Source organism: Diorhabda sublineata, chromosome 7 (genome assembly GCF_026230105.1).
Source record: "Diorhabda sublineata isolate icDioSubl1.1 chromosome 7, icDioSubl1.1, whole genome shotgun sequence".
In the NCBI taxonomy this organism is placed as follows: Eukaryota; Metazoa; Arthropoda; class Insecta; order Coleoptera; family Chrysomelidae; genus Diorhabda; species Diorhabda sublineata.
Genome location: NC_079480.1, coordinates 1,805,808 through 1,822,242, shown reverse-complemented (window position 1 = coordinate 1,822,242; position 16,435 = coordinate 1,805,808). Strand labels below are relative to the sequence as shown.

The 16,435-nt window shown below is 34.7% G+C and overlaps 1 protein-coding gene across 6 annotated transcripts in view; it reads left to right on the top strand.

Moving 5' to 3' along the window:
* The window catches only part of LOC130446481 (transcription factor kayak), a 58,613-nt gene that overhangs the window by 38,442 nt on the left and 3,736 nt on the right, over positions 1-16,435 (top strand). For 4 of the 6 annotated variants that reach the window (XM_056782766.1, XM_056782767.1, XM_056782770.1 and 1 more), the window contains exons 2-4: positions 11,867-12,032; positions 14,382-14,686; positions 15,294-15,770. In XM_056782766.1, the coding sequence (XP_056638744.1) occupies positions 11,867-12,032; positions 14,382-14,686; positions 15,294-15,770 (948 nt within the window). Of the gene's footprint in view, positions 1-5,006; positions 5,291-11,866; positions 12,033-14,381; positions 14,687-15,293; positions 15,771-16,435 lie in introns of those variants that run through there. The other 2 variants (XM_056782768.1, XM_056782772.1) reach the window with 2 other exon arrangements.

Genomic DNA, 16,435 nt, shown 5'->3' with positions numbered 1-16,435 from the left:
GGTTCAAAACATTCGTAAATTTGCTTGAATTTCATAAATAGATCAAGAATATTAGTGAAATTGCTTGAATTTTATAGAAAGATATGTGAACATTCGTAAATTTGCTCGAATTTCATAAAAAGATCCGGAATGTTATTGAAATTGCTTGAATTCCATAGAAAGATATGTGAAAATTCGTAAATTTACTTGAATTTCATAGAAAGATCAAGAATATTATTGAAATTGCTTGAATTTCTTATAAAGATCCAGAAAATTCGTAAATTTGCTTGAATTTCATAGAAAGATCAAGAATATTAGTGAAATTGCTTGAATTTCATAGAAAGGTTTTCAAAACATTCGTGAATTTACTTGAATTTCATAGAAAGATCAAGAATATTATTGAAATTGCTTGAATTTCTTATAAAGATCCAGAAAATTCGTAAATTTGCTTGAATTTCATAGAAAGATCAAGAATATTAGTGAAATTGCTTGAATTTCATAGAAAGGTTTTCAAAACATTCGTGAATTTACTTGAATTTCATAGAAAGATCAAGAATATTATTGAAATTGCTTGAATTTCTTATAAAGATCCAGAAAATTCGTAAATTTGCTTGAATTTCATAGAAAGATCAAGAATATTAGTGAAATTGCTTGAATTTCATAGAAAGGTTTTCAAAACATTCGTGAATTTACTTGAATTTCATAGAAAGATCAAGAATATTATTGAAATTGCTTGAATTTCTTATAAAGATCCAGAACATTCGTAAATTTGCTTGAATTTCATAGAAAGATCAAGAATATTAGTGAAATTGCTTGAATTTCATAGAAAGGTTTTCAAAACATTCGTGAATTTTCTTGAATTTCGTAGAAAGATCGAGAACTTTCATGAAATTGCATATTTGCTTAGTATGCCCGAAGTATTTTCAAGTATGAGTCATTGAGTTATTTGGCTTCCGAGCATTTCATCGATGAAAGGTTCATATTTTTCCAAAAATTGCTCTTATGTCCTTGGAAAGAGATCAAGAATTTTGGAAAAACTACTGATTTTTTTTAAACAGATCCTGAATTTGCGAGATCCTGGAAAGATTCCAAATTTGCCTGACGTTGCCTTACATTCCCAAAAAAGATCTACAATTTTGGAAAAATTGCTCTCATTTCTTAGAAAGAAGATGAAGAACTTTGGAAAAATTGCTGATTTCTTCTAAAAAGATCCAGAATTTGCTAAGGTATTCCTCGCATTTCCTAGAAAAATCCATAATTTTCGAATAATTGCTGGGGCTTTTTCCAAAAAGATTCATAATTTGCGAGACGTTTCTGACTATCCCAAAAAAGATCCACAATTTTAAAAATTGCTCTCATTTTTTAGAAAGAAGATCGAGAACTTTGGAAAAATTGCTGATTCATTCTAAAAATATCCAAATTTTGCGAGATATAGTTGGTATTTCATGAAAATATCGATAATTTGCAAGAAACTGAATTAATTTCTAAAAAATTTCCCAGAAAGACCTAAAAAATGATCGAATTTTTAATAAATTGTTTGATTTTTTCATAAAACACTCGAATTGTACCAGAATTTCACTTCCATATCCTAAATAAAATCCCCAAGAATCAAAAATCAATTTTTTTCTCCTCATAAAATACATATTATTCATAAAAAACGATATTTCTATTTACCCGGCAATGAAAATTAAACATAAACGTTCAATAATGCCATGTGTATCTACCGCTACACCCTGTATAAAATCCACCTTTTGCCGGAGTATGTAAAGTATTTCCGATTTGTATGAACCCGACGTGCGTTCCGAAGATGACTCATCGACTAAATTGTACCAGCGTCTGCCATCTCCGATCACTACTTAACTTGTTTCACATCTAACTTAACATATCGGAGACCCGGTTTAAGTCACTTTTACCAATTTTAACGAATCTTTAACGATACGTTCATATTTTCATAATTTTTTCCACTCTACACTCATACGACGCCCCGTTTCGGATGATTACGTATGTCAACGTGGTGTGTTCCACGGAATAAATAGTTACTGAGGGCCAGAGGCGGCTTATGCCCAATGGTTAATAATCCGTAACTTTTACAGGGACAACCTGTACCATCCGAAGATAGGAAAAGTGAATTTTTCAACCGATTTTTCACACATTTTAACTTTTTTCATAAAATCCGTAACAAATATTGTGATGATGTCGAAAAATTTTCTCTCTTTCATTATCAAAATTCCAACCCTTCTGAGTGCTTTGATATCCATATACCTAATCGTAGTAATTTCATATTAAATTACATATTTTTTAATCTTTCAACGCTCAACACCTTGAAATTATTCAATTACATGCTTGCTTTATTACCTTATCGAGCATTCCGTACGTGTATCAACTTCGCTACGATCCGCAATGTTGCCGTTTCTTATGAAAATAAATTGTTTTACGAAATATCTGTTATATTTTAAATCGAGAGTGACTTCTAAACGAACAACTGTTTTATTTTCACCCATAATCTCCTTTAAACGTTTTGATTGTTCAGTTTTCAGTGCGATCGAGCTTTTGATCAGCATTAAGCACACGTCGATAACCTTTCATACATAATAACACCGTACCAAAAACTTTTTCGGCCTTTAGAAAGTCCCCTTTCAAATCTTTATTACAAATTATAAATTTTCTTCTTCTTTTTCGCTTAATAGAAAGTTTTATTACGATTATTTGGGCTCGTTTTGAGCTATTCTTGAGTCGTTAAACTCCAGATCTTATATTGGTGATCTGCCTTGAGGTTTGGTTACTAGATTCTGACTTTATCTCTTCAATTGGAAAACAAAAACTAATCGAACGGAACCAGATCAGGGCTATATGGTTAGATGGAGCTACATTCGTGTACAGTAAACCAAGTAACGTAGTTGCAGTCCTCAAAAATTTCTCTCGAGTTAATTTTTTGACCTTTTAACTTGATATTTAATCCAGAGGAGGTTTGAATGTTCAGTTTTGAGTGCGATCGAGCTTTTGATCATTAAGCACACGTCGATAACCTTTCATACATAATAACACCGCACCAAAAACTTTTTCGGCCTTTAGAAAGTCCCCTTTCAAATCTTTATTACAAATTATAAATTTTCTTCTTCTTTTTCGCTTAATAGAAAGTTTTATTACGATTATTGGACCTCGTTTTGAGCTATTCTTGAGTCGTTAAACTCCAGATCTCATATTGGTAATCTGCCTTGAGGTTTCGTTACTAGATTCCGACTTTATCTCTTCAATTGGAAAACAAAAACTAGTCGAACGGAACCAGATCAGGGCTATATGGTTAGATGGAGCTACATTCGTGTACAGTAAACCAAGTAACGTAGTTGCAGTCCTCAAAAATTTCTCTCGAGTTAATTTTTTGACCTTTTAACTTGATATTTAATCCAGAGGAGGTTTGAATGTTCAGTTTTGAGTGCGATCGAGCTTTTGATCAGCATTAAGCACACGTCGATAACCTTTCATACATAATAACACCGCACCAAAAACTTTTTCGGCCTTTAGAAAGTCCCCTTTCAAATCTTTATTACAAATTATAAATTTTCTTCTTCTTTTTCGCTTAATAGAAAGTTTTATTACGATTATTTGGGCTCGTTTTGAGCTATTCTTGAGTCGTTAAACTCCAGATCTCATATTGGTGATCTGCCTTGAGGTTTCGTTACTAGATTCCGACTTTATCTCTTCAATTGGAAAACAAAAACTAGTCGAACGGAACCAGATCAGGGCTATATGGTTAGATGGAGCTACATTCGTGTACAGTAAACCAAGTAACGTAGTTGCAGTCCTCAAAAATTTCTCTCGAGTTAATTTTTTGACCTTTTAACTTGATATTTAATCCAGAGGAGGTTTGAATGTTCAGTTTTGAGTGCGATCGAGCTTTTGATCAGCATTAAGCACACGTCGATAACCTTTCATACATAATAACACCGTACCAAAAACTTTTTCGGCCTTTAGAAAGTCCCCTTTCAAATCTTTATTACAAATTATAAATTTTCTTCTTCTTTTTCGCTTAATAGAAAGTTTTATTACGATTATTTGGGCTCGTTTTGAGCTATTCTTGAGTCGTTAAACTCCAGATCTCATATTGGTGATCTGCCTTGAGGTTTGGTTACTAGATTCTGCCTTTATCTCTTCAATTGGAAAACAAAAACTAGTCGAACGGAACCAGATCAGGGCTATATGGTTAGATGGAGCTACATTCGTGTACAGTAAACCAAGTAACGTAGTTGCAGTCCTCAAAAATTTCTCTCGAGTTAATTTTTTGACCTTTTAACTTGATATTTAATCCAGAGGAGGTTTGAATGTTCAGTTTTGAGTGCGATCGAGCTTTTGATCAGCATTAAGCACACGTCGATAACCTTTCATACATAATAACACCGCACCAAAAACTTTTTCGGCCTTTAGAAAGTCCCCTTTCAAATCTTTATTACAAATTATAAATTTTCTTCTTCTTTTTCGCTTAATAGAAAGTTTTATTACGATTATTTGACCTCGTTTTGAGCTATTCTTGAGTCGTTAAACTCCAGATCTCATATTGGTAATCTGCCTTGAGGTTTGGTTACTAGATTCCGACTTTATCTCTTCAATTGGAAAACAAAAACTAGTCGAACGGAACCAGATCGGGGCTATATGGTTAGATGGAGCTACATTCGTTAATTTTTTGTATTACAGTTTGTTTAATGACTGTCGCACATTTTTAAGATCGATTAATGAGTTTCGGAAGTGCTGGTAACGTCGGGTATTCCCTGTAAAATATATAATAATAACATAAAACTTCTGACCGCACTTTGGATAATTCGAATAGAAAAATTTGGCGAATGCGATTATATAAGACACCGTCTAATGTGTAATATAAACAATCGTTTATACTAATAGTAACGTTAGATTGTGACGCGTTCGGGTTAATTCACCATTACAGTTTTTGTTTTTTTATTTTATGTAAGTATTGCTAAAAATAATTACGCGATCCGCGCCACCTCTGGATCTAAATAAAGCGCGGTGGGCGACAGATGAAAATTTCCACTTGGCCATTTTCATTTTTCGACAAGCCGAGCCTCGGATAAGTCGCGCTCGACTTGTAACTTTTTTTATTTTTTTAATCGAACGAACGAAATCGCTATCGATCGGTAGTATCGATTTTCAACGAATACCTTGACACGCACAAGCGTTTTTTTTAGTTCAATTTATTTATTTTTTTTCTGTGATTTTTTTTTCGACGATTTTAACCGAAATGGCGTTTTTGGATCAGAAAGAAATCGCGCATTTCTTGGCGCAGGAATTATTATATCAACAGGTAAATAAAAAATGCTTTGTACTAACTCTATTAACTATTTTTATCGACCAGTGGCGACTCGTGATAATTTTTATTGACTAACGTTTCAAAAATCCGTCGTTGCAATTACCAAAATTAATGAATCAAAGTTTGAATTGCTACCTCGTGCACCAGATTTAGTCCCCTCGGATTATTTGCTGCTTCCAGACCTAAAAAAACGGATCTGCAGTCAAATATTAACGTTGAAGACGACCTCGAAGATTTTTATTATAAAAAATGTATGGAACTTATTGAAAATCGCCGGGAAAAGTGTATGGAACTAATTTTCGTGTTGGGGGGGGTGGTACCATCTTCTCACTCTCACGTCTTTACCAATGGCCGGCGAGTTTTTATATCGGAACCCAAAATAAATACAAAAAGCAACATTCGTATGATAGTACCCAAATTTGTTAGGTTAGAACCTTTCATGAGACTTTAGTATACAATCAGAATTGCGTATATGTCTTTTTTTGACATAAACAAAGCCTTCGACACCGCGTCGAGGTCTTAACACCGATCAATCCACAACAAGTCCAACCTAACCTAACCTAACCTAAATTGTGTTGTATCTAAAACTGTTCAGCGGGTGCAGTTTTTGTATGATTAGTTCTTTGAGTGAACTGTATTTAATTGGATTTTTTGTCTTTGCTTGCATTTCGTTGGGTGTTTCCAAATAAAACACGATAAATGTACGAGACTTCGTTTTATTAGATATTAAAGATCGATGTTTATCGGACTGAAGGATTGGCAAAAAAACTCGAAGACGATGTCCAGATAGACCTTGAAGAAGGTGAAAATAAATATTTCATAAAGTGTAGTGGAAAAACTGGTAAATTGAGACAAAAAACAGAGAGAGATGGAAAGATCTAGAACCAAGCGCCAGAAAGTCCTTGGAGGAGGTCAAAAAGAAGGAATGATGGCCAGATAGATCTCGAGGAAGGTTTGAATAAAAGGGTGTTAAAACACTATCAAAATGAGGCAAAAAACAGCAAGAAATGAAAAGAAATTGTTGAAGGTCTAGAACCAAGAGTCAGAAAGACGTTGAAGGACTGGCAAAATGAGGCAAAAAACAGAGAGAAATGCAAAGAAAGTGTACCAGATCTAGAACCAAGCGCCTGAAAGTCCTTGGAGGAGGTCAAAAAAAAGTAATGATGGCCCATAGATCTCGAGGAAGGTTTCAAAAAAAGGGTGTTAAAACACTATCAAAATGAGGCAAAAAACAGCAAGAAATGAAAAGAAATTGTTGAAAGTCTAGAACCAAGAGTCAGAAAGACGTTGAAGGACTGGCAAAATGAGGCAAAAAACAGAGAGAAATGCAAAGAAAGTGTACCAGATCTAGAACCAAGCGCCAGAAAGTCCTTGGAGGAGGTCAAAAAGAAGGAATGATGGGCAGATAGATCTCGAGGAAGGTTTGAGAATAAAAGGGTGTAAAGAGACTATCAAAATGAGGCAAAAAACAGCAAGAAATGAAAAGAAATTGTTGAAAGTCTAGAACCAAGAGCCAGAAAGACGTTGAAGGACTGGCAAAATGAGGCAAAAAACAGAGAGAAATGCAAAGAAAGTGTACCAGATCTAGAACCAAGCGCCTGAAAGTCCTTGGAGGAGGTCAAAAAAAAGTAATGATGGCCCATAGATCTCGAGGAAGGTTTCAAAAAAAGGGTGTTAAAACACTATCAAAATGAGGCAAAAAACAGCAAGAAATGAAAAGAAATTGTTGAAAGTCTAGAACCAAGAGTCAGAAAGACGTTGAAGGACTGGCAAAATGAGGCAAAAAACAGAGAGAAATGCAAAGAAAGTGTACCAGATCTAGAACCAAGCGCCTGAAAGTCCTTGAAGGAGGTCAAAAAAAAGTAATGATGGCCCATAGATCTCGAGGAAGGTTTCAAAAAAAGGGTGTTAAAACACTATCAAAATGAGGCAAAAAACAGCAAGAATTGAAAAGAAATTGTTGAAAGTCTAGAACCAAGAGCCAGAAAGACGTTGAAGGACTGGCAAAATGAGGCAAAAAACAGAGAGAAATGCAAAGAAAGTGTACCAGATCTAGAACCAAGCGCCAGAAAGTCCTTGGAGGAGGTCAAAAAGAAGGAATGATGGCCAGATAGATCTCGAGGAAGGTTTGAGAATAAAAGGGTGTAAAGAGACTATCAAAATGAGGCAAAAAACAGCAAGAAATGAAAAGAAATTGTTGAAAGTCTAGAACCAAGAGCCAGAAAGACGTTGAAAGACTGGCAAAATGAGGCAAAAAACAGAGAGAAATGCAAAGAAAGTGTACCAGATCTAGAACCAAGCGCCTGAAAGTCCTTGGAGGAGGTTAAAAAGAAGGAATGATGACCAGATAGATCTCGAGGAAGGTTTCAAAAAAAGGGTGTAAAGAGACTATCAAAATGAGGCAAAAAACAGCAAGAAATGAAAAGAAATTGTTGAAGGTCTAGAACCAAGAGTCAGAAAGACGTTGAAGGACTGGCAAAATGAGGCAAAAAACAGAGAGAAATGCAAAGATAATGTGTAAGATGTAGAACCAAGTGTCAGAAAGTCTTTGGAGGAAGTTAAAAAGAAGGAATGATGGCCAGACAGATCTCGAGGAAGGTTTGAGTAAAAGGGTGTAAAGAGACTATCAAAATGAGGCAAAAAACAGCAAGAAATGAAAAGAAATTGTTGAAAGTCTAGAACCAAGAGTCAGAAAGACGTTGAAGGACTGGCAAAATGAGGCAAAAAACAGAGAGAAATGCAAAGAAAGTGTACCAGATCTAGAACCAAGCGCCTGAAAGTCCTTGGAGGAGGTCAAAAAAAAGTAATGATGGCCCATAGATCTCGAGGAAGGTTTCAAAAAAAGGGTGTTAAAACACTATCAAAATGAGGCAAAAAACAGCAAGAATTGAAAAGAAATTGTTGAAAGTCTAGAACCAAGAGTCAGAAAGACGTTGAAGGACTGGCAAAATGAGGCAAAAAACAGAGAGAAATGCAAAGAAAGTGTACCAGATCTAGAACCAAGCGCCTGAAAGTCCTTGGAGGAGGTCAAAAAAAAGTAATGATGGCCCATAGATCTCGAGGAAGGTTTCAAAAAAAGGGTGTTAAAACACTATCAAAATGAGGCAAAAAACAGCAAGAATTGAAAAGAAATTGTTGAAAGTCTAGAACCAAGAGTCAGAAAGACGTTGAAGGACTGGCAAAATGAGGCAAAAAACAGAGAGAAATGCAAAGAAAGTGTACCAGATCTAGAACCAAGCGCCTGAAAGTCCTTGGAGGAGGTTAAAAAGAAGGAATGATGACCAGATAGATCTCGAGGAAGGTTTCAAAAAAAGGGTGTAAAGAGACTATCAAAATGAGGCAAAAAACAGCAAGAAATGAAAAGAAATTGTTGAAGGTCTAGAACCAAGAGTCAGAAAGACGTTGAAGGACTGGCAAAATGAGGCAAAAAACAGAGAGAAATGCAAAGATAATGTGTAAGATGTAGAACCAAGTGTCAGAAAGTCTTTGGAGGAAGTTAAAAAGAAGGAATGATGGCCAGACAGATCTCGAGGAAGGTTTGAGTAAAAGGGTGTAAAGAGACTATCAAAATGAGGCAAAAAACAGCAAGAAATGAAAAGAAATTGTTGAAAGTCTAGAACCAAGAGTCAGAAAGACGTTGAAGGACTGGCAAAATGAGGCAAAAAACAGAGAGAAATGCAAAGAAAGTGTACCAGATCTAGAACCAAGCGCCTGAAAGTCCTTGGAGGAGGTCAAAAAAAAGTAATGATGGCCCATAGATCTCGAGGAAGGTTTCAAAAAAAGGGTGTTAAAACACTATCAAAATGAGGCAAAAACAGCAAGAATTGAAAAGAAATTGTTGAAAGTCTAGAACCAAGAGTCAGAAAGACGTTGAAGGACTGGCAAAATGAGGCAAAAAACAGAGAGAAATGCAAAGAAAGTGTACCAGATCTAGAACCAAGCGCCTGAAAGTCCTTGGAGGAGGTTAAAAAGAAGGAATGATGACCAGATAGATCTCGAGGAAGGTTTCAAAAAAAGGGTGTAAAGAGACTATCAAAATGAGGCAAAAAACAGCAAGAAATGAAAAGAAATTGTTGAAGGTCTAGAACCAAGAGTCAGAAAGACGTTGAAGGACTGGCAAAATGAGGCAAAAAACAGAGAGAAATGCAAAGATAATGTGTAAGATGTAGAACCAAGTGTCAGAAAGTCTTTGGAGGAAGTTAAAAAGAAGGAATGATGGCCAGACAGATCTCGAGGAAGGTTTGAGTAAAAGGGTGTAAAGAGACTATCAAAATGAGGCAAAAAACAGCAAGAAATGAAAAGAAATTGTTGAAAGTCTAGAACCAAGAGTCAGAAAGACGTTGAAGGACTGGCAAAATGAGGCAAAAAACAGAGAGAAATGCAAAGAAAGTGTACCAGATCTAGAACCAAGCGCCTGAAAGTCCTTGGAGGAGGTCAAAAAAAAGTAATGATGGCCCATAGATCTCGAGGAAGGTTTCAAAAAAAGGGTGTTAAAACACTATCAAAATGAGGCAAAAAACAGCAAGAATTGAAAAGAAATTGTTGAAAGTCTAGAACCAAGAGTCAGAAAGACGTTGAAGGACTGGCAAAATGAGGCAAAAAACAGAGAGAAATGCAAAGAAAGTGTACCAGATCTAGAACCAAGCGCCTGAAAGTCCTTGGAGGAGGTTAAAAAGAAGGAATGATGACCAGATAGATCTCGAGGAAGGTTTCAAAAAAAGGGTGTAAAGAGACTATCAAAATGAGGCAAAAAACAGCAAGAAATGAAAAGAAATTGTTGAAGGTCTAGAACCAAGAGTCAGAAAGACGTTGAAGGACTGGCAAAATGAGGCAAAAAACAGAGAGAAATGCAAAGATAATGTGTAAGATGTAGAACCAAGTGTCAGAAAGTCTTTGGAGGAAGTTAAAAAGAAGGAATGATGGCCAGACAGATCTCGAGGAAGGTTTGAGTAAAAGGGTGTAAAGAGACTATCAAAATGAGGCAAAAAACAGCAAGAAATGAAAAGAAATTGTTGAAAGTCTAGAACCAAGAGCCAGAAAGACGTTGAAGGACTGGCAAAATGAGGCAAAAAACAGAGAGAAATGCAAAGAAAGTGTGCAAGATCTAGAACCAAGTGCCAGAAAGTCCTTGGAGGAGGTTAAAAAGAAGGAATGATGACCAGATAGATCTCGAGGAAGGTTTCAAAAAAAGGGTATTAAGAGACTATCAAAATGAGGCAAAAAACAGCAAGAAATGAAAAGAAATTGTTGAAGGTCTAGAACCAAGAGCCAGAAAGACGTTGAAGGACTGGCAAAATGAGTCAAAAATCAGAAAAATAATGGAAATAAAAGAGAAAAAAACAGAGGAAAATGGAAATAAAGTGAAATATCTTGAGAGCGAGGTCAACATAAATCTGTAAACCCATATGTTGGTTCCTCAGTGCAAACCACTGATAAAGTTGCCGTTTCTTTTTGTAAAATCAATTTTATTTCCAACTTCAACAAAATAAATATTTTATATCGATTATTTTGTAATAAATTAAAAATAGTTTGGAACGAGGCGCTAAAATATTTAATGGTTCATTTGACGACGATACTTATACTTCTTCGTACCGAAAACAAACAAAAAAAAAATGATGATGATACACAAATAAGAAAAAGTTTGTTTCTGGCGACGTCGCCGTAGTTCGAATGTACTTCAAAATTAGAAACACGTTAGTGGCAACATTATTCACGGTTATAAATAGAACATTAAATAGGAAATAAAAGTTCGCGAAATCATTTTTACTTCAAACTTAAATAGATTATGCACTTGTGTGCGACAAAAACAAAATTATTAATCTAAATTAACGCGTTCTACAAATATTATAAATGGTATATTTTGAATCTTGATTTGATAAATTACGAACCGCTATATTAGAGGTTATGTAGATTATTCTTCTTTCCGAGCAGTCCAAGAGCCCACAGTATTACGAGGAGCGGTTGGACAATGAGAAGAAGATTTAGGGCAGCTAACCTTGAACCAAACGGCCGGCTATCGGCCCCAAATTAACCCCAGCTCAGCCAGGGGACACGTTAATTGAATTGACGAACAATGGGGCTCCGTTCTCTTCTTTAACTAAAGCAGATCGTGTCTGCGTTATAGCGACAGAAGAGGACGTGTCTACAGAATGGCTTTGGGATGTTGAAATCAGAAAAAGAATGGAAACTACAGACTCGGAGATGCCTTCTTCGATCATAGTTTCGAATTTGTACCATCGCATCTGTTTCGTGGAATATTTAAGTCCGTTTCCTACTGCTATTATCACAAAATGGCAGACCGTGAGGTGTCTTCTGTGTGACTCTAATGAGGAGACCGTCGCCGCTTCTTTGCGGACCCCGAGCAAACGTATTTTTCAAACGAATTGCTGCATTATTCACGCAATTACATTTATCGTGGCCGGTGTCGGTTTAAGTATTGGACGACTCTCGTATATCAGTATCTTCGGGAACAAACTCGCGATAACTGTGTCCAAATTATCTCGAATGAAATTTTTTTGTTTAAAAGCTAAACTCAATCGAAAATAGTTGACAATTTAATTTTTGTTGCAGTTTATATCTCTCGAAGGTCTCAATTCCGGAGTCCCGACACGAACTACGCCTACATTGACTCCGACCACGTTACGAAACATAGAACAAACATTTATCGAACTTCAATCAAAACCAGAAAGTCACGAAAATGAAGCGGGATTCGTACCACCTTTAGTGCATTCTATTGGTAAGTGGTTTTTTCAGCATATATAAACGTTTATATGTCTTTGTTTTTTTGTTCGAAAACTTTTCAAACAACCCTCGTATAACACGAATGTGAATAAAGTACCTTCTTAAATTATTCGTGTCATAAATATGTCTTGGCATAAAGAAAAACGTATTAAACTTATGAAACTATAAACTATTTATAAATAAAAATCTTTCTGTTTTTTTTTTCTTTTTTTTTTATTGCTATTTCCATCTAATAAATTTCGTAACAGCTCGGCTTCTATGGCGATCATAAAAAAATATAAAAATTCGTTCCGTAATCGTTTGACGCACGTTAGGAAACTAACATTTAAAATAACTATGGGAAAATACTGCGGAGGATAAAGATTTAAAACAAAGAAATTGTTATTCCTTATCAAGGTCGATTGTATCGTTAAACTTGAATGAACATTAGCCTAATACGGAGATATATTTTTTCAAATTCTCTTATAATAAAATCTACCATTGTTACAATAGAATTAAAAAATACGCCAAGGATACACATTTACTATTATTTTTTAGGTTATAATATAATAAAGGATACGTTACTCATGAAATTATATCAAAGTTCTTATCTCAAATGTATAATTAATAAACTTTAATGACATTTGACACAAACTGTCGTTCATAGATGGTGCAACTATTAGTTCTGTCTAAATTGACGATGACTAATGCGTAAACCTCGACAGTTTACTAATTTTACATTGTTACAGCTGACAGATTGATTCATTTGTCTATGGCTGTTTACTATTAATTCCCATGAGCAGCGTTATTGATAGGTTACTGAAGTTTTCGGTTTCCCTTAAATGTCTTAAATTTGAAATTTCCACTAAAATTGAACGCGTCGTTCGGAGACGGTGATGGAAATCTCGTTTTTGGTTAGGATCCGCCATCAGCTGATAGGTGATCTATCTGATCACGGATTATAGTTTCCGAAAAGACTTTCATAAAGTTATAGCATAATTCAATAAACGTTAGTGACATTTTTGTCTACTGTCTGATACAAAATACCGATTATAGATGGGGCACGACGTTATTTATTCTGTCTAATATGTCAACATTTGTGTCACAATTATGGGAAATTATTACAATAAAAATTATTAACTTTTGCTAACTTAATTTATATTTATGTTGACAATGTTATCTAAGATTGTAAATGAAAAACAAAAATATTAATTTGACCTTGGAATCACTGAGTGAATCGTCGGACACTTCTGCTTAGATGCCAGCGCTCTCGCGGTTAAATTTGAAACTCGAAGAAAATGTAAACAAACAGCAAAAAAGATGTTTAGAACACAGATTTGTATCTGAACTATAATAATTTAGAAATATTAGTGACTGTTATTGTTTTAAGCATTAAAATGAATCAGAGTGTAAGTTTACTTTAATTTCTGGACGTTGTAAGCGCCTCAACAAATCATCCAGGATTTATTATTGAAAGTGAAAAGTGCGGATTACAGACCTTTATGTGTAAATAAATTAATAGCTTTAGTTATAAGTTATTTATTATTTTCTTTGTATACTTCATCGTTTGCCCTTAAAGATGAGAGAGTAATACTCTAAAAAATGGTTTGCTCTGGTAAAGCGAGAACAGGTGAGAAATGTAATCATATCTAGGTGTGTAATGTTTCCAAGATTATAAGACTAAATCATGTCAAGTTATTTTTCAGAACATCTTAACACGATTTGTTAATAAAATTGTTATGATCAGTCTATTTCTCTCCCTGTTGGTTATTACAAATAAAATTAAATAGTTTCAGAAACATCTTCAACAGTTTATTGTAGCATTGCTAGTGTTTACATCTTATGACCTTAAAGATAAAACCAAATTGCGTATGTTTATCTATAGACCAATAATATTTTTAACACATTAGGTGTGTTTCAGTACTATAACTTCCGCACAACATCAATAAAGATACCATCAATATTGTTTTGAAAAACTTATTCATTAATTTGATCATTACTTAGCATTAACAGCTTCATTTATTTTTTATTACATTTTAATATCCGATCAGTTTTACTTTTAATTAATACTATTAAGACGCATCCGGAGTTTTGAAAATATTTATTCATTTATTAATTATACTTTTGTTTCATTTTGGTGGAAAGTATTTGATGGGCGATTTAACTGTGTAAGATAATCAAATGCAGGATGTGGTGCCAAAATGTAAAGACTAAGCTTTGTAACTTTAGAGGCAACAAAAATAATTGTTAAACTGAATAGTTAATGTTGATAAATTCCAAAGCGATCAAAGTACACAACATATATTGAAAAAAAAAACAAAATTTAGAACCCAAACTATATTTGTATGTATATTTTTCATTCTAGGGCACAACCAGTATATCTCAGCTTCAGACGCCGACAGCTTTTCATCGAAATCCCAGCCGACTTGGCACAGCAACTTATCTCAATCTAGCTCGGATTGTGACACTCGTTTAACTCCACCATTGTGTCAGAAAAACTCTACTAGCAGCGGACAATCCCGTAGAAATATGGGAGGAAGAAAACCCACCAAAGATCTCAACTGTAGCCCCGAAGAAGAAGAAAGGAGAAGAATTCGAAGAGAAAGGAATAAAGCAGCAGCCGCTAGGTGCAGGAAAAGAAGGGTCGATCATACAAATTCATTGATATCAGTAAGTTTAATTTGAATATTACATTTTGTAATTTCTGAAGAATTTTTTTCTAATTTATGTAGAATTGTTTATGCAACCTTCCAGTTGCAGAGTTTTGGTTGGTGTTGGCTTGAAGAGATTCTTCTTTTTCATAACAGAATCTACAGTTTTCACTAGTCCTGACCTTGTTTAGTCCTTCCTGGAGCTAGAAATGCCTCTGAACCATAAAAGAACTTCATGCACCTTTTCTGGAGTGTGTATACCAAGGAATTCAGATTAAAGAGTCTCTATTATTCTTTCCTATTCCAGCTAATTTCTTTCTGTGTTCCCATAACAACTTTTGTGTCAATTATTCTTCTTTCCAGGATCATTTTTGTTGGTCTTTCGATTACTTCTACTATAAGATGCTTACACCAAGCAACGATAAGTATTTGTTATTAAATAGTCCAGTTCCGGCCCTTATTCTGGTTTTCGAATCATCCGAATACCATTGAATGGTATTTATTTGGAGAGTTTTCTCAGAATTCCTGGTATAGTAGTAAAATCTTTCAACTAGCCCTAGTATATTTATCATCTTGAGATAATTTAGACGGTTTTTATTAACAATAATGTAATGGTTTTTTTTTAGGAAACTGAAGATCTCGAACAAAAAAAACAAAAACTCCAAGACGAAATGCTAGAATTACAACAAATAAAAGAACACCTAGAATTTCTCCTCGATACCCACAAAGTGTCGTCGCAGTGTCGTTTGAATACGCAGAGCCCCCCGGACATCAAACCGTACAACAACAATCACTACACCCCCGAACGCGTTAAAACTGAATACATAGAACCAATGAACGACATATTCTTACTTCCTAGCCCTACGAAAAAAATAATGTTTTCAACAGTGCCAATATCGAAACCTACTAGACCCAATACCCTCAATGTAGGAGCCACAGCACCTAAAACAGTTTCAGATATACTCGGTGGACCGATATCCACACCTTCCTCTGGTTTATTGTTCAATTTTGAATCTCTAATGGGCGGGGGTACTGGACTAACACCCGTTTCAGTAGCTACACCTTTAGTGCCATCTTGTAGTACGCAGCAGAGAAATATTCCGGTTAGTATGGCTGATATGGCTTCTCCCGACTGCGGGCCACCCAAGCTCGTCAGTCTCTGAGGGCCGGAGTGTGACATTTTTGTTGTGTAATGTCTTGTTCAGTCTTTCTATTTTTTTTTTTTTTTTGAGAAAAACTATCATGAAAAAGGATCTTTACCATAACCAGTATCGTTTAACTTCCAATTGTAATGCAATTTCCTTTAAATTTGTTATTTTATCAACATACCACAGTTTATTATAACTTTATTACATTAAAGTTGTTACTCGTTATGCTTATTTGTCCTGCGTGTTGAAAGGGGATAGCTGGATGTGTATTTTGTGTTATACGTAACAACTTTGATGTTTAATGAAATTCTTACTAAAACGAATAAATTTTTATGATATTTACTCTCCGAGAACAAATTTCATAAGTGATAAGTACCCGTTAAATAGCTTGAAAGCTAATTAGTGAGCTATTTTTTTAATATTCTCGTTTTAATTGCAATTAGGGATTGTAATATAGGAACACACCAGGGGGTTTTACATTATTTATCAATATAACAGTTTAGATTTAACAGAAATCAAATTTTATTACTTTTTTCTAAATTTCCGTCAACTTCTTCACACTTTATAGCCAATATAAGGAATATAATGTTTTCCAGTACATTTTAAAACACTCCAGAATA